The sequence below is a fragment of the Monodelphis domestica genome, chromosome 2 (genome assembly GCF_027887165.1).
Source record: "Monodelphis domestica isolate mMonDom1 chromosome 2, mMonDom1.pri, whole genome shotgun sequence".
Classification (NCBI taxonomy): domain Eukaryota; kingdom Metazoa; phylum Chordata; class Mammalia; order Didelphimorphia; family Didelphidae; genus Monodelphis; species Monodelphis domestica.
The window spans coordinates 487,035,461-487,055,997 of record NC_077228.1 but is presented as its reverse complement, the minus strand read 5'-3'; the positions used below and the strand labels follow the sequence as shown (position 1 = coordinate 487,055,997).

Below are 20,537 nucleotides of genomic sequence, written 5' to 3'. Positions count from 1 at the left end.
ATAGTGCCTGGCACAGAACAGGCACTTTATAAACGTTTATTTATTCAGACTCACAGTAAATGACCTGCCCAAGGTCTTACAGTGAGTGGCAGAGCTAGGATGGGAACCTAGGTCTCTCCATTTCCAGAGCACAGCCCCTTTCTACCATCCAGTCTGAGCCATCTCCCTCTCCCTTATTTCTTGGCCTTAGGATGAACTAACAGACAAGAAATTTCAGTCAGCAGCTGGCCGCCTCTCCAAATTATTAGAGTAACTTTAAGCTCCCCAGAGAGCCTCCTCCATAAGTTTCTAATTTGAAAACCAAAGTGTACACCAAAAAAAAAAACTAGGTCCCTGCCAGAGCTGGGGAAGCTGTGAATGGGAACTGGAGGGGCGACAAGCTGAGCTTTGTTTCCAACTGAGGTTGGATTCTGCTCACTGACAACAGTTTCCTCCTGTTTGGGGGCCAAAGTCTCCAAGAAGCATAAATGTCCTTTTCTGAACACCATCGGGACAAGCTCACAATCAAACTCCCACTGCTGGAGAAGCATTTTCAAAAGAAGCTTCTTTGAGAGGGCTCACTTTCCCCCCCTCAATTTGCAGCCAACGGTCATATCTTTTTATAAATGGCCATTCTTCGGTGGGTAATCCTGGCTTGAGACTGGTCATGCCTAGAAAGACCACGATGGCTAAAACCACATGTCTTAATTCACTACAGCAATTCTTTGGATCCATGGAGCACCTGGGAAATGAATTGCTCTGAACAGTCCAGCTTTCTGGTCAGTTGAGAGTTTGCCCTTAAAAGCACTAAATTCTTGGTCACTTTAATCAGTTTTGCTAGAAATCTTTCTAAGACATTAAACACAAAAATAAGAATAATGAATCTCATTTAACCTTTCTTGATTTTTTTTAAAACCCTTACCTTCTGTCTTAGAAGGTAAAAAGTATTGGTTCAATACAGAAAAAAAGGGGGGGGGGGCAGCTGGGTGGCTCAGTGGATTGGGAGTCAGACCTAGAGACGGGAGGTCCTGGGTTCAAATTTGACCTCAGACACTTCCCAGCTGTGTGACCCTGGGCAAGTCACTTGACCCCCATTGCCTAGCCCTTACCACTTTTCTGCCTTGGAACCAATATCCAGTATTGATTCCACAATGGAAGGTAAAGGAGAAGAAGGAGAAGGAGGAGGAGGAAGAGAAGGAGGAGGATGAGGAAGAGAAGGAGGAAAAGAAGGAGAAGGAGAAGGAGAACGAGGAGGAGGAGAAAAAGGCTAAATCATTGGGGTGAAGTGACTTGCCCAAGGTTATACAGCTAGTAAATATCTGGGCTAGGATTTGAAATGCTGTCTTCTTGACTCCAAGCCCAGCGCTCTAATCACTGCATCATCTGACTGCCTCTAGTTTCTGATGCTACAGATTACTTAAGCTGCAGAAGGGCTAAAGTCTATCAGGTATCCACACTAAATCTGCCACCAAGATGGCAAAGGAGAAAATCAGCCCAGGTCAGAAAGATGGAGCCACTTCACTTCCATGCCAGCTGGTACCAGGATCAGGGTCATTAGCGGCTGCTGCATTTCCTACAGCAGCAAGATAGGGAGAGCAAGCCTCAGAAAATAAAGTCTATGAAAGATCTGCCAGGCCAATTTGCCAGAAGTCCTTTGGGGAAAAAAAAATGTCCCTTCAGCTATGCAGCTAAATAATAAAACAGGTCAGTCCCACAGGAATAGCCTCAAATAAAATGTAGAGGTCTGTGGTTCTAGTTTGGCCCAGCAAAGAAAAAAGGTTTGCTATTCTAGATCTCAGATTCCTTTTGTATGTTTTTTCTTTTGCAATACATAAACATATATATATATATATATATATATATATATATATATATATATATATATATATAATTGTTTTTCCTTCTGAACTTTGCAAGACTCTTAGAAGATATATTTCTGGTCTAGTGGCTTTTCCAGTCCCTGCTGTGTTGAGTCAGATTTTACCCAAGGGTTTATGGGCTGTGAAGCCCACATCTGATGCAGAGGAACAGTTCTGATTTTCACAGTGACCTTCTAGGCTGCTTCTTCCACTGGTACCTACCCCATTCTGTACCTAATTTGGGTCTGGGTCCTAACAGAATTAAGTTAGGACTTAATCCTAAACGGGATTATAGGTTACTTTTTCTCTAATCTATCCATTCTACTCCTCGAGGGTCTCGATGTAGAAACAAGAGAGACTAATTAGGAAAATCAAATTAGAGAATCAGAAAAGGGGGGGCATTAAGGGGGACTTCTCATATGGACTTCCCCATAGAACTGAGCAGAGAATACAAGTCTTTACTATAAGCTACAGCCTCTGGGATGAATCATCTTTAACAAGAGTCTAAGGAGTTGACTTCTGAGGTTAGGGAATAGGGGGATGAATGGATGATTAATAAAGGATGATAATTCTGTCATGAGCTCAAAAATGCCTGGCTGCAATCCTGCTTCCTACATGCAGGTCGACCCCCTGCCCATCATAGCTACTCTATGAGATACCACAGCTGTTGGCATTTACACTTGAGACTACAACAGGCATAATTTCCTAAGGCAATTTAAAAAGTCATGATTAGGAAATCTCTCCTTCCCCTTCCCCTTCCTCCAAAGCCATGCTGTCCAACATGTCTGAGAACTGTGAATAAAGTTAGAATCTGGCCACTAACATTCTTTTGTTATTCCTGAACTCCCTGCCTCCCATCAGTCCTAATTCGGTCTCCTAGGGCAATATGAAACAAAGTCTTTCATTCTTCTTCTATATAACAGGGTTTCCCCCAGTTATTTTAAGAATGTGATATTTCCCCTTTGTCTTTTCCATTGGGCTGCCCAGTCCTCCAACAATAGAAGTTGAGTCCAGGAATCAAAGATGGAACAAAGAGGATGTTTAAATGTGCTTGTTTTGGGAGGCAGCTGACCTTGGCTCCACTTTCAGTTCTGGGCATATTCCTAGCTTCTAAACAGGACCCTCTGAATGCCAGTTGTCATTATACCTTTTCATGTAACCTTGCCAACCCTGAGCACCTTAACAGTTATCATACACTGCCTAAACAAATACTTATGTAAAGTACTAGAAGGAAATATTTAAGCCAAGTTGGATGGATGACAACTGCTCCAGGTACTCGGTGGAAGGAAAAGATTCTTGGTCAGCTCATCCCTGATCATCTCTAAGATTCTGTGATCTGTGAATTCATTTATATATGACTTCTGCCAGTTATTTCCATCTTGTAACTAGAATTTTGTACTCTTGGACTTCATCTGCCAGAATCCCTTTCCTTTCATCCTTATATTACATCCTTATGTTTTGAAGATAAGTTTCTATAACTCTGCCCTCTCTCTCTCTCTCTCTCTCTCTCTCTCTCTCTCTCTCTCTCTCTCTCTCTCTCTCTCTCTCTCTCTCTCTCTATCTGTCTCTCTGTCTGTCTCTCTCTCCTTTCCCTCTCCATCCCTCCTCTCTCTCTCCCCATCTCCTCTCCCTGTCCCTCCCTCTCTCCCTCTCTCCCTCTCCCTCTCTCTCCTCTCCCTTTCCCTCCCTCCTCTCTCTCCCCCTCTCTCTCTTCTCCCTCCCTCCTCTCTCTCTCTCTCCCCCTCTCTCTTCTTCCTCTCCCTCCTCTCTCTCTGTCTCTCTCTCTGTCTGTCTCTCTCTCCTTTCCTTCTCCATCCCTCCTCTCTCTCTCCCCATCTCCTCTCCCTGTCCCTCCCTCTCTCTCTCGCCCCCTCTCTCTTCTCCCTCTCCCTCCCTCCTCTCTCTGTCTGTCTGTATGTCTATCTCTCTGTCTCTCTCTCCTTTCCCTCTCCATCCCTCCTCTCTCTCTCCCTCTCTCTCCTCTCCCTTTTCCTCCCTCCCTCTCTCCCTCTCTCTCTCTCCCTCTCTCTCCTCTCCCTTTCCCTCCCTCCTCTCTCTCCCCCTCTCTCTCTTTGTCCCTCCCTCTCTCTCTCCCCCTCTCTCTTCTTCCTCTCCCTCCTCTCTGTCTGTCTGTCTGTCTGTCTGTCTGTCTGTCTGTCTCTCCTTTCCCTCTCCATCCCTCCTCTCTCTCTCCCCATCTCCTCTCCTTTTCCCTCCCTCCTCTCTCTCCCCCTCTCTCTCTTCTCCCTCCCTCCTCTCTCTCTTTGTCCCTCCCTCTCTCTCTCCCCCTCTCTCTTCTTCCTCTCCCTCCTCTCTCTCTGTCTCTCTCTCTGTCTCTCTGTCTGTCTGTCTGTCTCTCCTTTCCCTCTCCATCCCTCCTCTCTCTCTCCCCATCTCCTCTCCCTGTCCCTCCCTCCCTCCTCTCTCTCCCCCTCTTTCTCTTCTCCCTCCCTCCTCTCTCTCTTTGTCCCTCCCTCTCTCTCTCCCCCTCTCTCTTCTTCCTCTCCCTCCTCTCTCTCTGTCTCTCTCTTTGTCTGTCTCTCTCTCCTTTCCTTCTCCATCCCTCCTCTCTCTCTCCCCATCTCCTCTCCCTGTCCCTCCCTCCCTCTCTCCCTCCCTCCCTCCCTCCCTCTCTCTCTCTCTCTCTCTCTCTCTCCTCTCTCTCTCTCTCTCTCTCTCTCTCTCTCTCTCTCTCTCTCTCTCTCTCTCTCTCTCTCTCCCCCTCCCTCTCTTTCTTCCTTCCCTGTGCAGTCTGGGAAACTACTCTTTACTGAAGGTTTTTTTCTTTCCTCTACTTCAAGTGATTATTAATAAATCTTATAAAAATAATACTTGGGGAATTAGATATTAATTTTTAATCTTATAATCTCTAACAGCAGTCATTCATGCACCAGTCACTTTATAACAGTTTAGCAGCCTGTGGCTAACATGTCCAAGATGATACCTGAGCTCGGTTTAGGCAGCACACCCATACTATAGTAACTCCACTCTGGAGAGTTAAGTGCCTCGTTCAAAAATTGGACAGTAACTCCCTTACCTGTAATATGAATGAGATTCATCAGCTGCCTCCTCTTAGAACACAAGAAAAGATGGCCGTCAAAAATTTAACACATCAGAAATATACTGACTGACTGTTTTCTGGCAAGTCACAAAATGTACATTTCCTGAATTTCTCAACTTACCTCAAGTTTCCCAGACTATAAAATCGTGACTCGCCATCAGTCGACCGGACAACTTTCAGCGTGAACATGGGTTGTAGCTGCCGGATTTCTAGTAGTACAATTGCTAGGTAATGGATGAAGAGAAGAGCATCCACGAGGGAGACTGCATATTGCACGATGCCCTGGTAATTTCGGTCCCTTGAGTCCAGGATGCGGACACCATAGAAAAGCCAATAGGAAACCACAAACAGAAATATAAGGACCAGTAAGAGGGCCCGGAATACAAAGATCCGGGGCATTTCCACTCTTTGATGACGGAAAAAGAGGGCCCAGGTCCCGATGAGAAGGATTAGGAGCTTAAACGCCACCGAGATGAAGAGCCCCTCACATATTGTGCCACATGGTTCCAGCTCATCCCTCCATAGAATTGGGGGTAAGAGAATGAAGGCAATAGGGGTGAGGAAAACAAGAAGACCCAGGACCGCTGCCACTGTCAGGCCAAGGTAGCGTTTGCAATCCAGTCCAACGCTATCCTCCATGTCCTTGCTGATTCTAGCAATGTCCTCCTGGGAGATGCTATGTTCCGAAGTGCCAGTGATGGCGGTGGTGGTTTCTCCCCAGTTGTCATCCTGATGGCAGAGGAGAAAGGGAAATGTGAATCAGCTACTCCCATTCATTGAACCTCAGAGCAAGAAAGTGTCTCAGGGGCCCTAGGGTCCAACCCATCCCTAAACAGTAAATCTTCTGCCTCTAAAATCTCCCCAAGAGCGCGTCATCTAGATCCCACTTTAGGACTTCCAGCAAAGATATTCAACTAAACAAAACCACTCTGGAAGTCAGGTTGTCAAAATCTTGCATTTTACAAATGAGGAGAATGAAGTTCCAAGGAAATTAAATGATTTCTTCAGAGTCACATAGGGATGAAATTTCAAAGGTGGGATCTGAATTCCAAGTCTTTGGGCTTTGGGGCCAACATTCTTTCCCTTATCCCACAAATTAGTGAGCAGCATGTCATTTGTAATAGCTAGGAAGTGTTTAAAGATAAAACAAGCTACTCATAGAAAACAGAAATACCTTTTTAAAGATTTAATTTATTAATTATCACAGGGAAATGGAGGAGTGTTTGCTATATAATTGAGAACCTCTTTGAACACTAAATTTTAGTGGGGATAAAAGTTCTTAATAGAGTGACCGTAGTTTAATATTTTCTTGATGATTCAAAGTTAGCTGAATTTGGAGTTGAAAAAACATATTATATGTCTTAATGAAAAAGTGAGTTGTCTTCATTCTTGGGGCTTGGAGCAGCTAGGTAGCACAGTGGATAGAGGCCAGGCTGGAGTCAGGAAGACCTGGGTCCAAATCTGGTCTCAGATACTCCCTATCTGTGTGACCCTGGACAAGCCACTTAATGCCAATTGACTAGCCCTTGGTGCTATTCCTCCCTCCCTCCCACTCTCACTCTCCTTCCCTCCCTCCCTTCCTCCCTCCCTTCCTCCCTCCCTTCCTTCCTCCCTTCTTTCCTTCCTTCTTCCCTCCCTTCCTTCCTTTCTTCCTTCCTTCCTTCCTTCCTTCCTTCCTTCCTTCCTTCCTTCCTTCCTTCCTTCCTTCCTTCCTTCCTTCCTTCCTTCCTTCCTTCCTTCCTCCCTTCCTTCCTTCCTTCCTTCCTTCCTTCCTTCCTTCCTTCCTTCCTTCCTTCCTTCCTTCCTTCCTTCCTTCCTTCCTTCCTTCCTTCCTTCCTCCCTCCCTCCCTTCCATCTTAGAATCATATATTGTACATTAGTTCCAAGGCAGAAGAATGGTAAGGCCTAGGCAGTGGAGGTTAAGTGCCTTACCCTGGGTCACACAGCTAGGAAGTATCTTGGGCCACATTAAAACCCAGAATCTCCCATCTTTAGGCCTGGCTCTCAATCCACTGAGCCACCCACTTGCCCCCAGCAATATTCTTTCTTAGAATTGATACTAAGCAAGAGGGTATGGGTTAAAGAAAAATTCTTGGGGCCCAAGTTCCCAAAGCAGAAATGGGGAGGCTTGGACAAAAAATATCCAAAGTCCCTTTTATCTCCAAATCTTAATGCTCATTATAAATATCATGATCTTATTTAAAATTAATTTTCTATTTTATTTTATTAAATATCTATTCTAATTATCTTATTTGAAAAATATCTAGTGGTGCTTTTCAATGGTTATTAGGGTATATAGGGATAGTTCTTCCATCACTAAATAGGTCCTAGATACTGTAAGGGTCACACAGACTTAGTGTCTAGTTTCCTAATCCTTTAGTTGTTTTCCCCAAGTCACAATATCAAAGCTGTTATTTTTCTCTGGCATCTATCTGGCTATTCTTACAGCAAAAGCTATAAAACCAAAGACTGCCAATTCATTAAAAGTAGAAGTTGAATAAATATCCCCTGTAAGCGATAATCCTATGTAGGTAAAATAGAAAAAAAAAAGGAATACAAATAAATGCTCTGGGTGAGGGCTTTGTCTTATGGCATGTTAGAAGCAGTACCTGTTTTATGTAGACTGGACTGGTTTTTCTGGCCCAGGGGATAAAGGCATGATTTATGAGAGTGGCTTCCTTGCCCCCTGAGTCATAAAAGACCCAGCTGATGGGAAATTGGTGCTCCAGAGGTTTTATCAGAATTCCTATTCCTCTGGGAGATGCCTTCTTGACCTGACTGTTGTCAACTTCTGTAGTGAATGAAGAGTCAGTGAACTGAGTGTTGTATGGACACACACACACACACACACACACACACACACACACATGAAAAATAGCATTTGTATCATACTAAGATTTGAAAAGAACTTTATAGATATTATCTCATTTTATCCTCACAACAAACATATAAGGTAGGTACTACTATTATCCCCATTTTGAACATGATTGATTCCAGATCCAGTGCTCTGTCTACTGTGCTATCTGGCTAATCTCTCTCTCTCTCTCTCTCTCTCTCTCTCTCTCTCTCTCTCTCTCTCTCTGTCTCTCTGTCTGTCTCTCTCTCTCTCTTTCTCCCTTTCTCCCTCTCCTCCATCTCTCTCTCTCTCTCTCTTTCCTTTTCTCTGTCTGTCTATCTGTCTCTGTCTCTCTGTCTCTCTCCTCTCATATCCCTCTCCCTTTCTCTGTCTGTCTGTCTCTCCTCTCATATCCCTCTCACTTTTTCTCTCTCTGTCTGTCTGTGTTTGTCTTTCTCTCTGTCTCTCCTTCTCTCTCTCTCTCTCTCTGTCTCTCCTTCTCTCTCTTTCTCTCTCTGTGTCTCTTTGTCTCTCTCCTCTCATATTCCTCTCCCTCCATCCCTCCCCCCTCTCTGTCTTTCTCCTTTTAAAGGTCCCTTTCTACCATTCTACTATTCTCCCCCCCCCCCCTTTAAATACCTTCTGTCTTAGAATAGACACTGAGTATTAGATTTAAGGCAGGGAAGAGGTAAGGGCAAGGCAATTGAGGTTAGGTGACTTGCCCAAGGTCACACAGCTAGGAAGTGTCTGAGGCCAAACTTGAACCTGGCTCTCTCTCCACTAGACCACCTACCTGACTCCCCCTTTCTATTCTTACACCTTATTCTCTTTCATGTACTCTGAAATCCAAGAACACTGGTTTCCTTGCTATTCTACCAATAGAACCACTGCAAAAATTAGTTCTTAAACTCAAAAATTAACATATGGAGAAAGAGTCTCTCTTGCTAAAAGTCACATAACAAATTCATTTAGCACATAAGCTCACTGGCTATATATGTTCATTATTTTCTGTGTAAATGTGCTCAGTATTTACAGATAGAATTCCATATTTTTGTGCCAACAAAACTGTTGATATTTTAATAAATTAAAATTATTAGCATCCATTGATTACTCTTTTCAAATCGCCATTGTTCTCTCTTTTTTACCAACCTTACTCCACATGTATGTATATAGAGATACGTATTTTCACATATATGTGTATATGCATATGCATATATGCATATATGTATATACATACACACATATCTCCACCATATAATCTTTTTTTATACCTTTACCTTTCATCTTAGAATCAATACTATGTATTCAATACTATATATATATATATATATATATATATATATATATATATATATGTAAAATATGTATGGTCCAAGGCAAAAGTGTAAGGTCTAGGCAACTGACACACAGTTAGGCAGCCAGATATGAACCCAGGAGTCCTGCTTCTCAAACCACTGGGCCACCTGGGTGCCTTTCCACTTAATCTTTAGTGGCATGTGGCTATAGCAACACATCTGTGAATTATATAAGATCCAGGAAACCCTACAGGTTGCCTAATGTTCTTGCACTTAGATAATAATCACACTGGCATGCATACCAGTCTATCTGCATGCAAGTTTACGTGGATGGGAAGGCATGTATCTATGGCTGCAGTCTCCAAATGAGGTTGAGAGCACACATTCCATTGCTACTGATTCTCCTGTTGGGTTCTGGATGCTGTCCTGCCTCCCCCACCTTCTCCAAGAGGCACTCTCCAGAATAACTGCCTGGGACCCGTAACAGACCAGAAGATGATTGAAACCTCAATTCTTGCTGGAAGTTCATTATCTATGGCAAGTGTGAGCACTGTCCCCACTCCCCAAAATCTCTAACTCAAACTCTAATGAGAGAGTGGTCCTCAGAAAGCCCAGGATCATGGAACAGTTCAGGGGAAGGTCTAAAGCACTTAAAAACAAACAAATGCCATGCTATTTGCAAATCAACTTAAGAGAGAAAAGCTATGGGCTCTTAACCATTCCCTGAGGGGTGTTCAATGGCCAGGTGTATTCAGAAAAGAAAAGAAGCATGATAAGATATTTTTAAAAATGGAATTAGTGAACCTGAATTAAAATCTTAGGCAAGTGACTTAACTTTCTTGTTGGGAAGGCTTCTAACGGATCCAAATTGCAGATGATATTTGCTGATGGTTTTTAAAAAATACTGTTTATTATTTTTAGGAAAGGCCCTTCTATTCCTATACTTTCTAGTGTTTTCAAAAGGAACGAGTGTTGTATTTTGTCAAAGGCTTTTTCTGCATCTATTGAGATAATCATATGATTTCAGTTGGTTTGATTATTGATACGGTCAGTTATGTGGATGGTTTTCCTAATATTGAACCATCCTTGCATTCCTGGTATAAATCCCATCTGATCATAATGAATAAACCCTGTGATCACTTGCTGGAGTCTTTTTGCTAGTATCCTATTTAAGATTTTTGCATCTATGTTCATTAAGGAGATTGGTCTGTAGTTTTATTTCTCTGTTTTTGATCTACCTGGCTTTGGAATCACTACCATATTTGTGTCTTTAAAAGAATTTGGTAAGACTCCTTCTTGGCTTAATTTGTCAAATAATTTGTATAGTATTGGGATTAGTTATTCTTTAAATGTTTGATAGAATTCACTTGTGAATCCAGCTGGCCCTGGGGATTTTTTCTTAAGAAGTTCCTTGATGGCTTGCTCAATTTCTTTTTCTGAGCTGGGATCCCTTAACTTTCTTTTTTCATTATTTTCTTAAAATAAAGGGTTGGACTAAGTAGGCTCAGAGATTAATTCTAGCTCAAAAATCCATGATCCTGGCTCATCTCTAAAGTCTCTTCTGATGCTAAATCTTTGTTCTATTCTCCTATGATTCAGGGGGAGACACTGAAGTCAAGACCCTGAGTTCAGACCCCAGCTCATCATTTATTTTGTGACTTTGGATAAGTCACTTTCTATCTTCTGAGTCCACGGGGGAGGAGTAGGACTACCTCTACAGTTCATTCCAGTCTAAATTCATGCTCTTTTTACATTTATTGTATCCACAACACTATAATATTAAAAGAAACAAGTTGGCAGCCAGTTCCACGAGAATACTCTGAATGGAGCTACAGTATACCATCTGACAACTGGAAGAAAGAATGCCAAATGCCACGGGGCTGTAAGCTGGCTAAAATCATTGCCAATCCTCTGATGTGCATCTGAGCTTAAGAGCCCAAAGGGGTTAACGTGTAGTTTGATCATCATGTATAAATAACTCACTAGTACAAAACAATACCAGTTAGGGCAACAGCCCAGGAGACGTGTCTGCATGTACAGGTGTCTCTTTAGGCAAATGTAGGTGCACAACTCAGGAGTCTGATTTGTGTGTCTGTGGCTGTGGGTGTGGACTATCTCTTGGATGATTCCATGGAGTGGGTGGTGGTGTCTGACTGCACATATGGTTCTGTGTGGTCTATTTGCTGTGTGCAAGTTTCCATCTCGGGGAGGGGGGTTATCCATGGCCGCAGTCTCTAAATGAGGCTGATGGCACAAATTCCATTGGTACCAATTCTCCTATTGCCTCTGGAGGCTGCCTTCATTATTTTCCCCATTGCTAAATGAACTCTTCCATCACTATGACTGTCAAAGGTGCCCAGTCAAAGAGGGCAGTTCAAGGATTATTTTTTTTTTCTCTATGGAAAAGCTGTTCTAATCAGAGGCAAATCCCAGCATCTCTAATTTAGAAAATCATTGAGTAGCTTTGTGATACTGGGCAAGTCACTTTAACCCCCATTGCCTAGCCCTTACTGCTCTTCTGCTTTAGAAGAAATACACAGTATTTATTCTAAGATGGAAAGTAAGGGTTTAAAAATGACAACCACCCAAAAAAGTCAGCTAGGTGGCTCAGTGGACTGAGAGCCAGGCATAGAGATGGGAAGTCCTGGGTTCAAATCTAGACTCGGACTGTTAAATTTAAAATATAATATTTTTATTAGTAGAGATATATTTTAAATTTAACAGTAAATTTTACAAGACACTTCCTAGCTGTGGGATTGTGAGCAAGTCATTTAATGTCCATTGTCTAGCCTTCACTATGCTTTTGCCTTAGAAGCAATACTTGATTCTAAGACAGAAGGTAAGGATTAAAAAAAAAAAGTCAGGGGCAGCTGGTTGGCTCAGTGGACTGAGAGTCAGGTCTATAGACGGGAGGTCCTAAGTTCAAATCTGGCTTCATATACTTTCCAGCTGTGTGACCCTGGGCAAGTCACTTAACCCCCATTGCCTAGCCCTTACCACTCTTCTGTTTTGGAATCAATACATAGCATTGGTTCTAAGATGGAAGGTAAGGTTTTTTAAGAAAAGAGTATGATGTGGACAGTCAAATAAACAAAGCCCTTACCACTCTTCTGCCTTAGAACCAATACATAGTAAGGACTTTAAGTAAGGAAGGTAAGGGTTTACAATTAAAAAAAAAAGGTCATGTAGTCCATTTCGTCTCTATGTTTACAGGCATCCCTTCAACAACATCTCCAGCAAATGATCATCTGTTGAGATGCTGGCCATACCCATTACCTCCCAACACAGCCTACTCTCCATTTGGATAGCTTGAATTATTAGGAAGGGTTTTTTCACAGGTAATCATCATCCAATATTGCTGTTATTGTGTACAATATTCCCCCAATTCTGCCTATCTCACTCTGCATCAGTTCCTGCAGATCTTTCCAGCTTTCCCTGAAATCATCCTGCTTATCATTTCTCATAGCACGATAGTGTTCCATCACCAACATGTACCACAATTCGTTCAGCCATTCCCTAATTGGCAGACCTCCAGGAAGGATTCTCCCCCCCCCCTTCCTTTGGGTCTAAATCTTTTCTCTCCACAAATTTCACCTGCTGTTCGGAACTCAGCTCCTTGTGGCCACGTGGAAAAAGAGAGCTATCCTGTCTGTCTCTCCCAAACCCCCTTTTCTCTAGGCTAACTAGCCCCAGTTCCTTCAACCAATCACATGCCCCGTCTTCCCGTCCTCCCTCTCATCACCGTCAAGCCAGTTATTCCTCTCCTTTAATACCCCCAAATGGTTGCTTTTCTTTGATGGCGCCTAATGATTCTGGCTTACATCTTAGCACCATGAAAAGCGTGGCTGTCACCACTTAGAAGCAAAGCAGTCTGCTGAGCCAGTTGAGTGTTGGGCTATCAGCCCTCAAACCAATGGAAAGAGCTGGATAAAAATGAATGAATAGACGAGAAAATAAATGTGAAAACCACAGGAGTAATAAAGATAGTGCAATAAGAGTTTGGAAAAAAGATGAGCAAAATGGGCCTCTGCTGGGGCATTTCGGTTCCCTCTTTCGTCCTTACCTGTACTTCCTCGGCCCGAGTAGAATCATTCCCCAGCAGAGGTTCTGCTGGAGGAGCCTGAATGGTGACAGATTTTTCTGAACGGTTGCCATCTTTACTTCGGGGGGATTTGTGTCTCTCTCTATTTCTCTCCCTGAGGGGGAAAAAAGACGCAGATATGATTATGGATCTAGAGACTAATATCCATATAGAGATTTTAAGATAACTTGCCACAACTATTTTTTTCATAACCATCTTCTTGTTTATTGTAATATAACATAGGATTTAGGGCAGGAAGAGGCTTTCGAAATCCTTTCACTTTAACTTGAAATTCAGCATCAATTCATTCTGAATTTATGAAACTGTTATTCTTTCTGTCTGAATGCAAACCACACTACATTCCCCAAGGGTCAAACTTGTTTTTTCATGTCTAATTTTATTCCTGATGAAACTTATTATTAGCTAGGTGACTACGGGAAAGTTCCACCCTTGTTAGTCCTCAGTTTTCTCATTTATGAAATGGAGATGATAATGTTGTCTATCCCACAGGGTGGTGGGAGTATCACATGAGAATGTGTGCAGATTGGGGGCAGATAGAGAGCCAGATCTGAAAACAGGAGGTCTTAGAATCCATTTTTTTAAACCTTTACCTTCCGTCTTAGAATCAATACTGTGTATTGGTTCTAAGGCAGAAGAGCGGTAAGGGCTAAGCAATGGGGGTCAAGTGACTTGCCCAGGGTCACACAGCTAGGAAGTGGCTGAGGCCAGATTTGAACCCAAGACCTCCTGTCTGATCCTTGCTCTCAACCCACTGAGCCACTCAGCTGCCCCCCAAATCTTTTTTAAAAATATTTATTTATTAACAATGTTCTAACAAATTTCTTCAAGAGTTTTCCTAAATTATATGATCAAACTTCTCTCCCTTCCCCTTCCTGGTTCTGGCAGGCAATTTGATCTGAGTTATACATGTATTATCATGTAAAACACATTTCCGTATTGTTCATTTTTGTGAGTAATTTTATAAAAACAAAACCCCAAAAGATGAACCCCAAAAAAGGACTGAAAAATCGTGTGTTTTTATTTGCATTCTGATTTCAACAGTTCTTTCTCTGGAGGTGGAGAGCATCCTGGAATCAAATCTATCCTCTGTTTCATCCTTGTTGTGTGACCCTGGGTAAGTCACTTAATCCAAGCCTAGCTCTTATTGCTCTTTCTCCTTGGAATGAAAACTCAGTATTGATTCTAAGATAGAAGGGTTAAAAAAATATATGGAGATGTTCTTAACAAAGTTAAGGTTGCTATAAAAATGTCAACTGTTATTCTTCTCCTTCCTTAGCCAATGGCAAGCATTAGAAAATGCTGCTTTTTCTCAGCCCTACATGTTGAGTTGGTTGGGACAGGGAAAGGGATTTTCAAACCAAACCAGAGGATATGGTTATTCTATCAACTCAAGTTCAAGCCTGAAAGTCATTCTCCACTGACACCAGCTGATCTCAGAAACCCCCAAACCCCCAGACATGGAGAAAATAAATAGGGCAAATGGTAACGTCTTCTGGCTTTCTTTTGAAAAAAAATGTGATCCAAGTGGTCATAACTACTTAAGGAAAATAGACATCCAATACCAGATGAACTTTCTGGGTGGGCGTCCAGGGATCCTTGAGCACACCCTGCAGTAATCTAATCTGGAGGCTACAAGAAGGTATCAATCACTGTGGCAAAGCCCATGGAGAGATGGGGTCACAACCTGCGCATTAAACACAGATGGAAAATGGCACTCCTAGTCACAGCTGCTAACTGAGGATCAAAGAGTCTCCACCATCCAGGCCCCTCAGTTGGCTTGAGTAAATAAATAAGTGGGCTGCCTCTCCTTCCCACGGGATCCCTGCGCTCCTCCGCCCCAGCCTCTCTTGCCAGCCAAGCACTTGCCCTTATTCCCAAGAATGGTCCCAATGTACTAAAAGAGATTAGCAGGGGAAAAAAAATTCTTTGTTGTGAAATCCATACTACTTACAGCAAAAAGAGGTTAAAAAATTAATTTTTAAAAAGTTTGTGGTTATTTAGACACAGCTGTCATGTAATAATAAATATTATTTATATCCTGGCCAATACTAAACCTGCATCTTGGCAATTTCTTTCCTAAGGTATGATGCCACCCTTCTATTTATTCATTTAATTTTCCTTCCTCCCTCCCTCCCTCCCTTCCTTCCTTTCTTCCTTCCTTCCTTCCTTCCTCTCTCTCTCTCTCTCTCTCTCTCTCTCTCTCTCTCTCTCTCTCTCTCTCTCTCTCTCTCTCTCCTTCCCTCCCTTCCTTCCTTCCTTTTAAAATACCCTCACCTTCTGTCTTAGAATTCATACTAAGGGTCAGTTTAAGTCAGAAGAGCGATAGGCTAGCAATTGGGGTCACAAAGCTAGGAAGTCTGAAGCCATATTTGAACCTCTCATCTCTAGCCCTGATCTTCTATCCACTGAGCCACCTAGCTCCCCAACCTTTCTTTCTTAGTATAAAATAAAAACAAAGTAATTTCAAGAGGAAGAGAATGGTAACAACTGACTTACTAACTTACCAAGATGTTTACCCAATTGGAGCCTTCTCACTTTATGTATCAATCAACAAACATTTATTAAATGCCTACTATGTGCCAGGCACTCTTAGCTGCTAGAAATAAAAAAGACAAAGTCAGTTCCTGCTAAGAGGAAGCTTATAGTTTATTGGTAGTCCTGTATAAGCCAAAATCTAATAATCAACAAATTTACTAAGTACCTACTATGTGCTGGGCACTGTGTTAAGCTGGGGATACAGAGAAAGACTATCAAAATTCCTTGGGAAACCACAGGGCAAGGGAGAAGGGTTGGAGGTGGGGAAGAAAAACCCTAAAAATAATTTAGTCTAATCTCATTTTTTAAAAATACCCTTACCTTCCGCCTTAGAATAAATATTAAGTATTGTTTCCAAGGCAAAAGAGCAGTAAGGGGTAGGCAATTGGAGTTATGTGACTTGCCCAGGGTCACACAGCTAGGAAGTATCTGAGGCCCTATCTGAACCCAGGACTTCCTGTCTCTTGGCCTGGGGCTCTCTAACCACTGAGCGACCTAGCTGCCCCACCTAATCTCCTTTTACAGATGAACTTAAGTGAAGCCTGATAACTTGTCCAAGGTTAAACAACTGAGTAGGTAGCAAAGGCAAGCTTGTGGACAGGGCAGCTAGGTAACTTGGTAGATAGAGAGCACTGGGTTGAGAATCAAGAAAACTCATTTTTATGAGCTCAAAACTGGCCCCAGACACTTAGTAGCTGTGTGTTCCTGGGCAAGTCTCTTAACCCTGTTTGCCTCAGTTTCCTCATCTGTTAAATGAGTTGGAGAGGAAAATGGAAAACCACTCAGCACTTTTTACCTCAGTTTCCTCCTCTGTAAGATGAGCCAGAGAAGGGAATGGAAAACTTTGCCAAGAAAACCCTAAACAGGATCAGTGAAGAATCAAACACAACTGAAATGACTGAACAACAAATTCTGTGGACTCTAAATGTGGATTCTTTATACTCCAACAGTTGCCCCTCAAATTTTCTATTGTTCGAGAATGTCACTGGAATGACTAGTTCTCTGGCACTGGTCCTAATGTCTCCTGGGAGAAATGGCCCAGGGCCAGGTGCTCCTCCTCCCAGTGCTACTTGTTTCTAAGGCAACTGAGAGCAATAATACAGTGAGAAATTCTCTACAATTTAATAATCCTTTGATAAAAATCAGGGTGATCCTGATAAAGGGATCGCTATCTGATTAAAGGAAGATTTTTCATCCTGTAGAGCCTGGAGCACTCCACCATTATCCCAGTTAACTGATTTTCCTCGCTTTCTGGTCTGACTGATTGGCTAAATGAGTGTCAGCCAGAAGATTCCAATGAATGTCTTTATTTTCTTCTTTTTCCTCTTCAGATGTGCTATGCAAACAGCTATCTGGTGGGTTTTTTTGTTTGTGTTTTAAGGAGGTTAACTAGATAAAAGCATTCACAAAGGAAGCCCAAATCACCAAAGGTCGCCATTGCAATGGACCGTTGGCCAGGCTATCATAGTGAACCAGTCATTGTAGTGGTGTTTGTTTTTAAAGGAGGTGACCTGTAAAAACAACTTTCTCCCAGCTCTCCCATTGAAGAGAAGTCTTCCCAGATCTCTGAACTTCCCCTACAAAACTTCCCAATGCCCTCTTGGATACACACTTATCTCTTCCTCATCACAACTTTCCCCATTGAGGTTTCAACATATTTCGGGTTGGCATAAGAAATTAAATGGGAATTTGGGGGGAGTTCTATGGAAGTCATAGAGGCCATGAGAAGGCCAGTAGATGACAAAGAAAAAGTTCAGAAACTCAGAAATACACAAAATATATAATATTACAAGGCATTAACCTATTGACCAAATATTTAACCCAAAATTTACAATGAAGTCCTTCCTATAAACACTCCATATAAGGGGGAAAAAATCAGATTTCTTCTCTGGTAAGAGAAACTTTTACTTGCATTTCCTAGATCTTGGCCATGATACCCTTAAGCCTTCTGACTGGAAGAGATAACTGTATGCTGTATAGATTGTCTTCCTCATTCGGGGTTGTTTTGCCTCTATTTTTGTATCTAATACATAGAATTTTTGTTGTAGTTCAGTTCTTTCAGTTGGGTCTATGTAATCCCATTTGGGCTTTTCTTGGCCAAGATATTGGGGTCGTTTGCTGGTTCCTTCTCCAGCTCATTTGACAGATGAAGAAGTTGAGGCAAATAGGGTTAAGTGACTTGCCCAGGGTCATACACCTAGTAATTGTCTGAGGCAGGATCTGAAACCAGGTTTTCTTGACTCCAGACCCAGCACCACTTAGCTGCCCACTCAACAGAGTATCTAGTAATCAGTCAACATTTATCTCCAGCCTGGAGATAAGAAGTTCTAGGTTCAAATCTGACTTTAGACAATTCCTAGCTGTGTGTTCCTGGGCAAATCACTTAACCCCCTTACCACTCTTCTGCCTTGGAACCAATGCACAGTATTGATTCTAAGATGGAAGGAAAAAAGGAGGCAAAAGGTAATATCTGCCCTTAGGGAGCTTACACTTTAATGGCACAAAGAAAGTGCTTAATAAATATTTGATTGATTTATAATACTAGAGAGGCTGTTTGATAGCCAAAGGAGCCTACATCACCTCTCCTTAACTTCCAGAACAAGCCAGAAAAGACCCCAGAGCTCTTCTAGTGCTCAGAGGTGTTCCCAAAAATGTCCTCTAGGACATCAGTACTCTCTTGCAGAATATAACTGCAATATAACCCAATATCACAGACCTTAGCAAACAATTAAGACCTGCCAGATATCCTCAGCAGGTAGGGGACAATATTTATAGATCCACAACATCTCAGATCCAGAAGGGATTCTGGAAACCCAGCTAGTCAAATGTCCTCAATTTTACAGATGGGAAAACTGAGGTTCAAGGGGATTAAGTAACTTGCTCATGGTCATACCAGTAGTGAGCACTAAAGTTAGGATTTGAACTCAGACCTTCTGACTTCTCCCTGAAACAAAGGCTGATCGTCATAACATCCAGCTCCAGGCATTTTCTCTGGCTGTCCCCTAATGCTTGGAATGTCCTCACTCTTATCTCCACCTACCGTAGGACTTTGTTCTATGAGACCATTCCAAGACCCTTCCCATTCGTTGAAAATCGCTTGTAATATCAATCCCCCTTAAATATTTCTTATACAAACAAACTCTGGCCCTCTTCGACTTTTCGTAGGCTTATCAGAGCTCCCAGCATCACTGCTCTTATACTTCAAGGCCACTAAAAATAACTAAATAGCGTTACTGGAACAAAGAGAAGTGCTGCTCTGTTGCTACAAGCTAGAATTCTGGACAAGACTGATACAGGAGCTAATGTCTGGCACAAAACAATGTAATGACTCACACTAATGCTTGTCAGAGTGCGAATGAGCAAGATAAGGCTAAGTGCTCTGGGACTTGACTGGGTTTGGAAAAATGGCACGGTATTGGGGTGTCTGCAAAATATTTATTTTACATAGTTTTCTGCATTTATTTTTTTTCAATTGCCAATCACGTATGTCTGAGTTCGAGGGTGTCAAGTTTCCGAATAATGAGGTTCTAGCAATCAATGAACATTTATTAAGTACCTACTGTATGCCAGGCACACAAAAAAAGGCAAAAGGGGGCAGCTAGGTGGCTCCGTGAATCCAGACACTGGCCTGGAGATAAGAGGTTCTTGGTTCTGACTTCTTTAAAGTTCCAACTAAAATCCCGTCTTCTACAGGAAGTCTTTCCCAACTTCTCTTAATGCTAGTGCCTTCCTTCTTTCAAATGTTTCCTATTTCTTCTGTATTAACTTGCTCGAACATGTTTGTTTGCTTGTTTCCTCCTCATTAGACTTGCCCAGCTCTTGGCACAGTGCCTGGCACACAGTAGCCCTTTAATTAATGTTTACTGACTGACATCAATATTTTGCCATTTTTTGGTGGCACGTCACGGAATACCTCACCCCTTCCAGAATTAAAGTTGCAGGTGACCCCCCAAAAGCCCAGGTCTCCATCTATCATGCCACACTGCATCTCATTAGTGGTTTATATACCTATAAACATGTACAATGATTTGTATCTCTGTGGGTTCATAATATTAATAGCTTGCATTTATATAACACTTAAGATTTGCAAAACATTTTATGGGGCAGCTGGGTGGTGCAGTGGATAGTGCTGGGCTTAGAGTCAGGAAGAACTGAATTCAAATTCAGTCTCGGATATTGTGTGACCCTGGACAAGTCACTTAAGCCTGCTGGCCTCAGATTCCTCATCTTTAACATAAGTTGGAGAAGGAAATGGCAAACCACTCCAGGACCTTTGCCAAGAAAATCCCAAAAGGGGTCATGAAGAGTAAGAAATGACTGAGAGAACTGAACAACAAAAACACATTAGAGACATCATGTCCTCTGAAATGCCCAACAGTTCTGTGAGGTAGGTGCTATTAATAATCCTAAGGAACTGAAGCTCAGAGTGCTTAAATGGCCTGCCCAAGGTTGCACAGATAGTAGCTCAGAGTTAGGATTTGAACTAGATTCCTTCTGATTCCAAGTGCTTTTTCCATTACATCCCATTGTCTTATACTTACTTATTTGTAGCTATGATAGCAGAGAGATCTTTCTATCAGCAATTCTATACTAACTAGCTGCATGACCCTGGGCAAGTCATTTAACCTGTCTGCCTTAGTTTTGCCCTCAGGGATAATAAAATAGCTTCTCCTCTGCAGGGTTGTTAGGAGAATCAAAGGAGACAACATTGATAAAGCACTTTGCAAACTTTAAATTGTTCTTATAAATAATAGGATGGGAAGAAGAGGAGGAAATAGAGAAATAATAACAGTAAATGTATATAGTGCCTTAATTATAATTAGTTTTAGATCCATCATCTCATTTGAGTCTCCCAACTCTCCTGTGAAGT

General features: G+C 42.2%; 1 protein-coding gene across 2 annotated transcripts in view; it reads right to left on the bottom strand.

The window, feature by feature from the left end:
* VANGL1 (VANGL planar cell polarity protein 1) overlaps window positions 1-20,537 on the bottom strand; it is an 89,506-nt gene that overhangs the window by 38,558 nt on the left and 30,411 nt on the right. For both annotated transcript variants that reach the window (XM_056819250.1, XM_056819249.1), the window contains exons 3-4: window positions 13,094-13,226; window positions 5,021-5,628 (exon numbers count right to left, since the gene is read on the bottom strand). In XM_056819250.1, coding sequence (XP_056675228.1) covers window positions 5,021-5,628; window positions 13,094-13,226 — 741 coding nt within the window. The remainder of the gene's footprint in view (window positions 1-5,020; window positions 5,629-13,093; window positions 13,227-20,537) is intronic.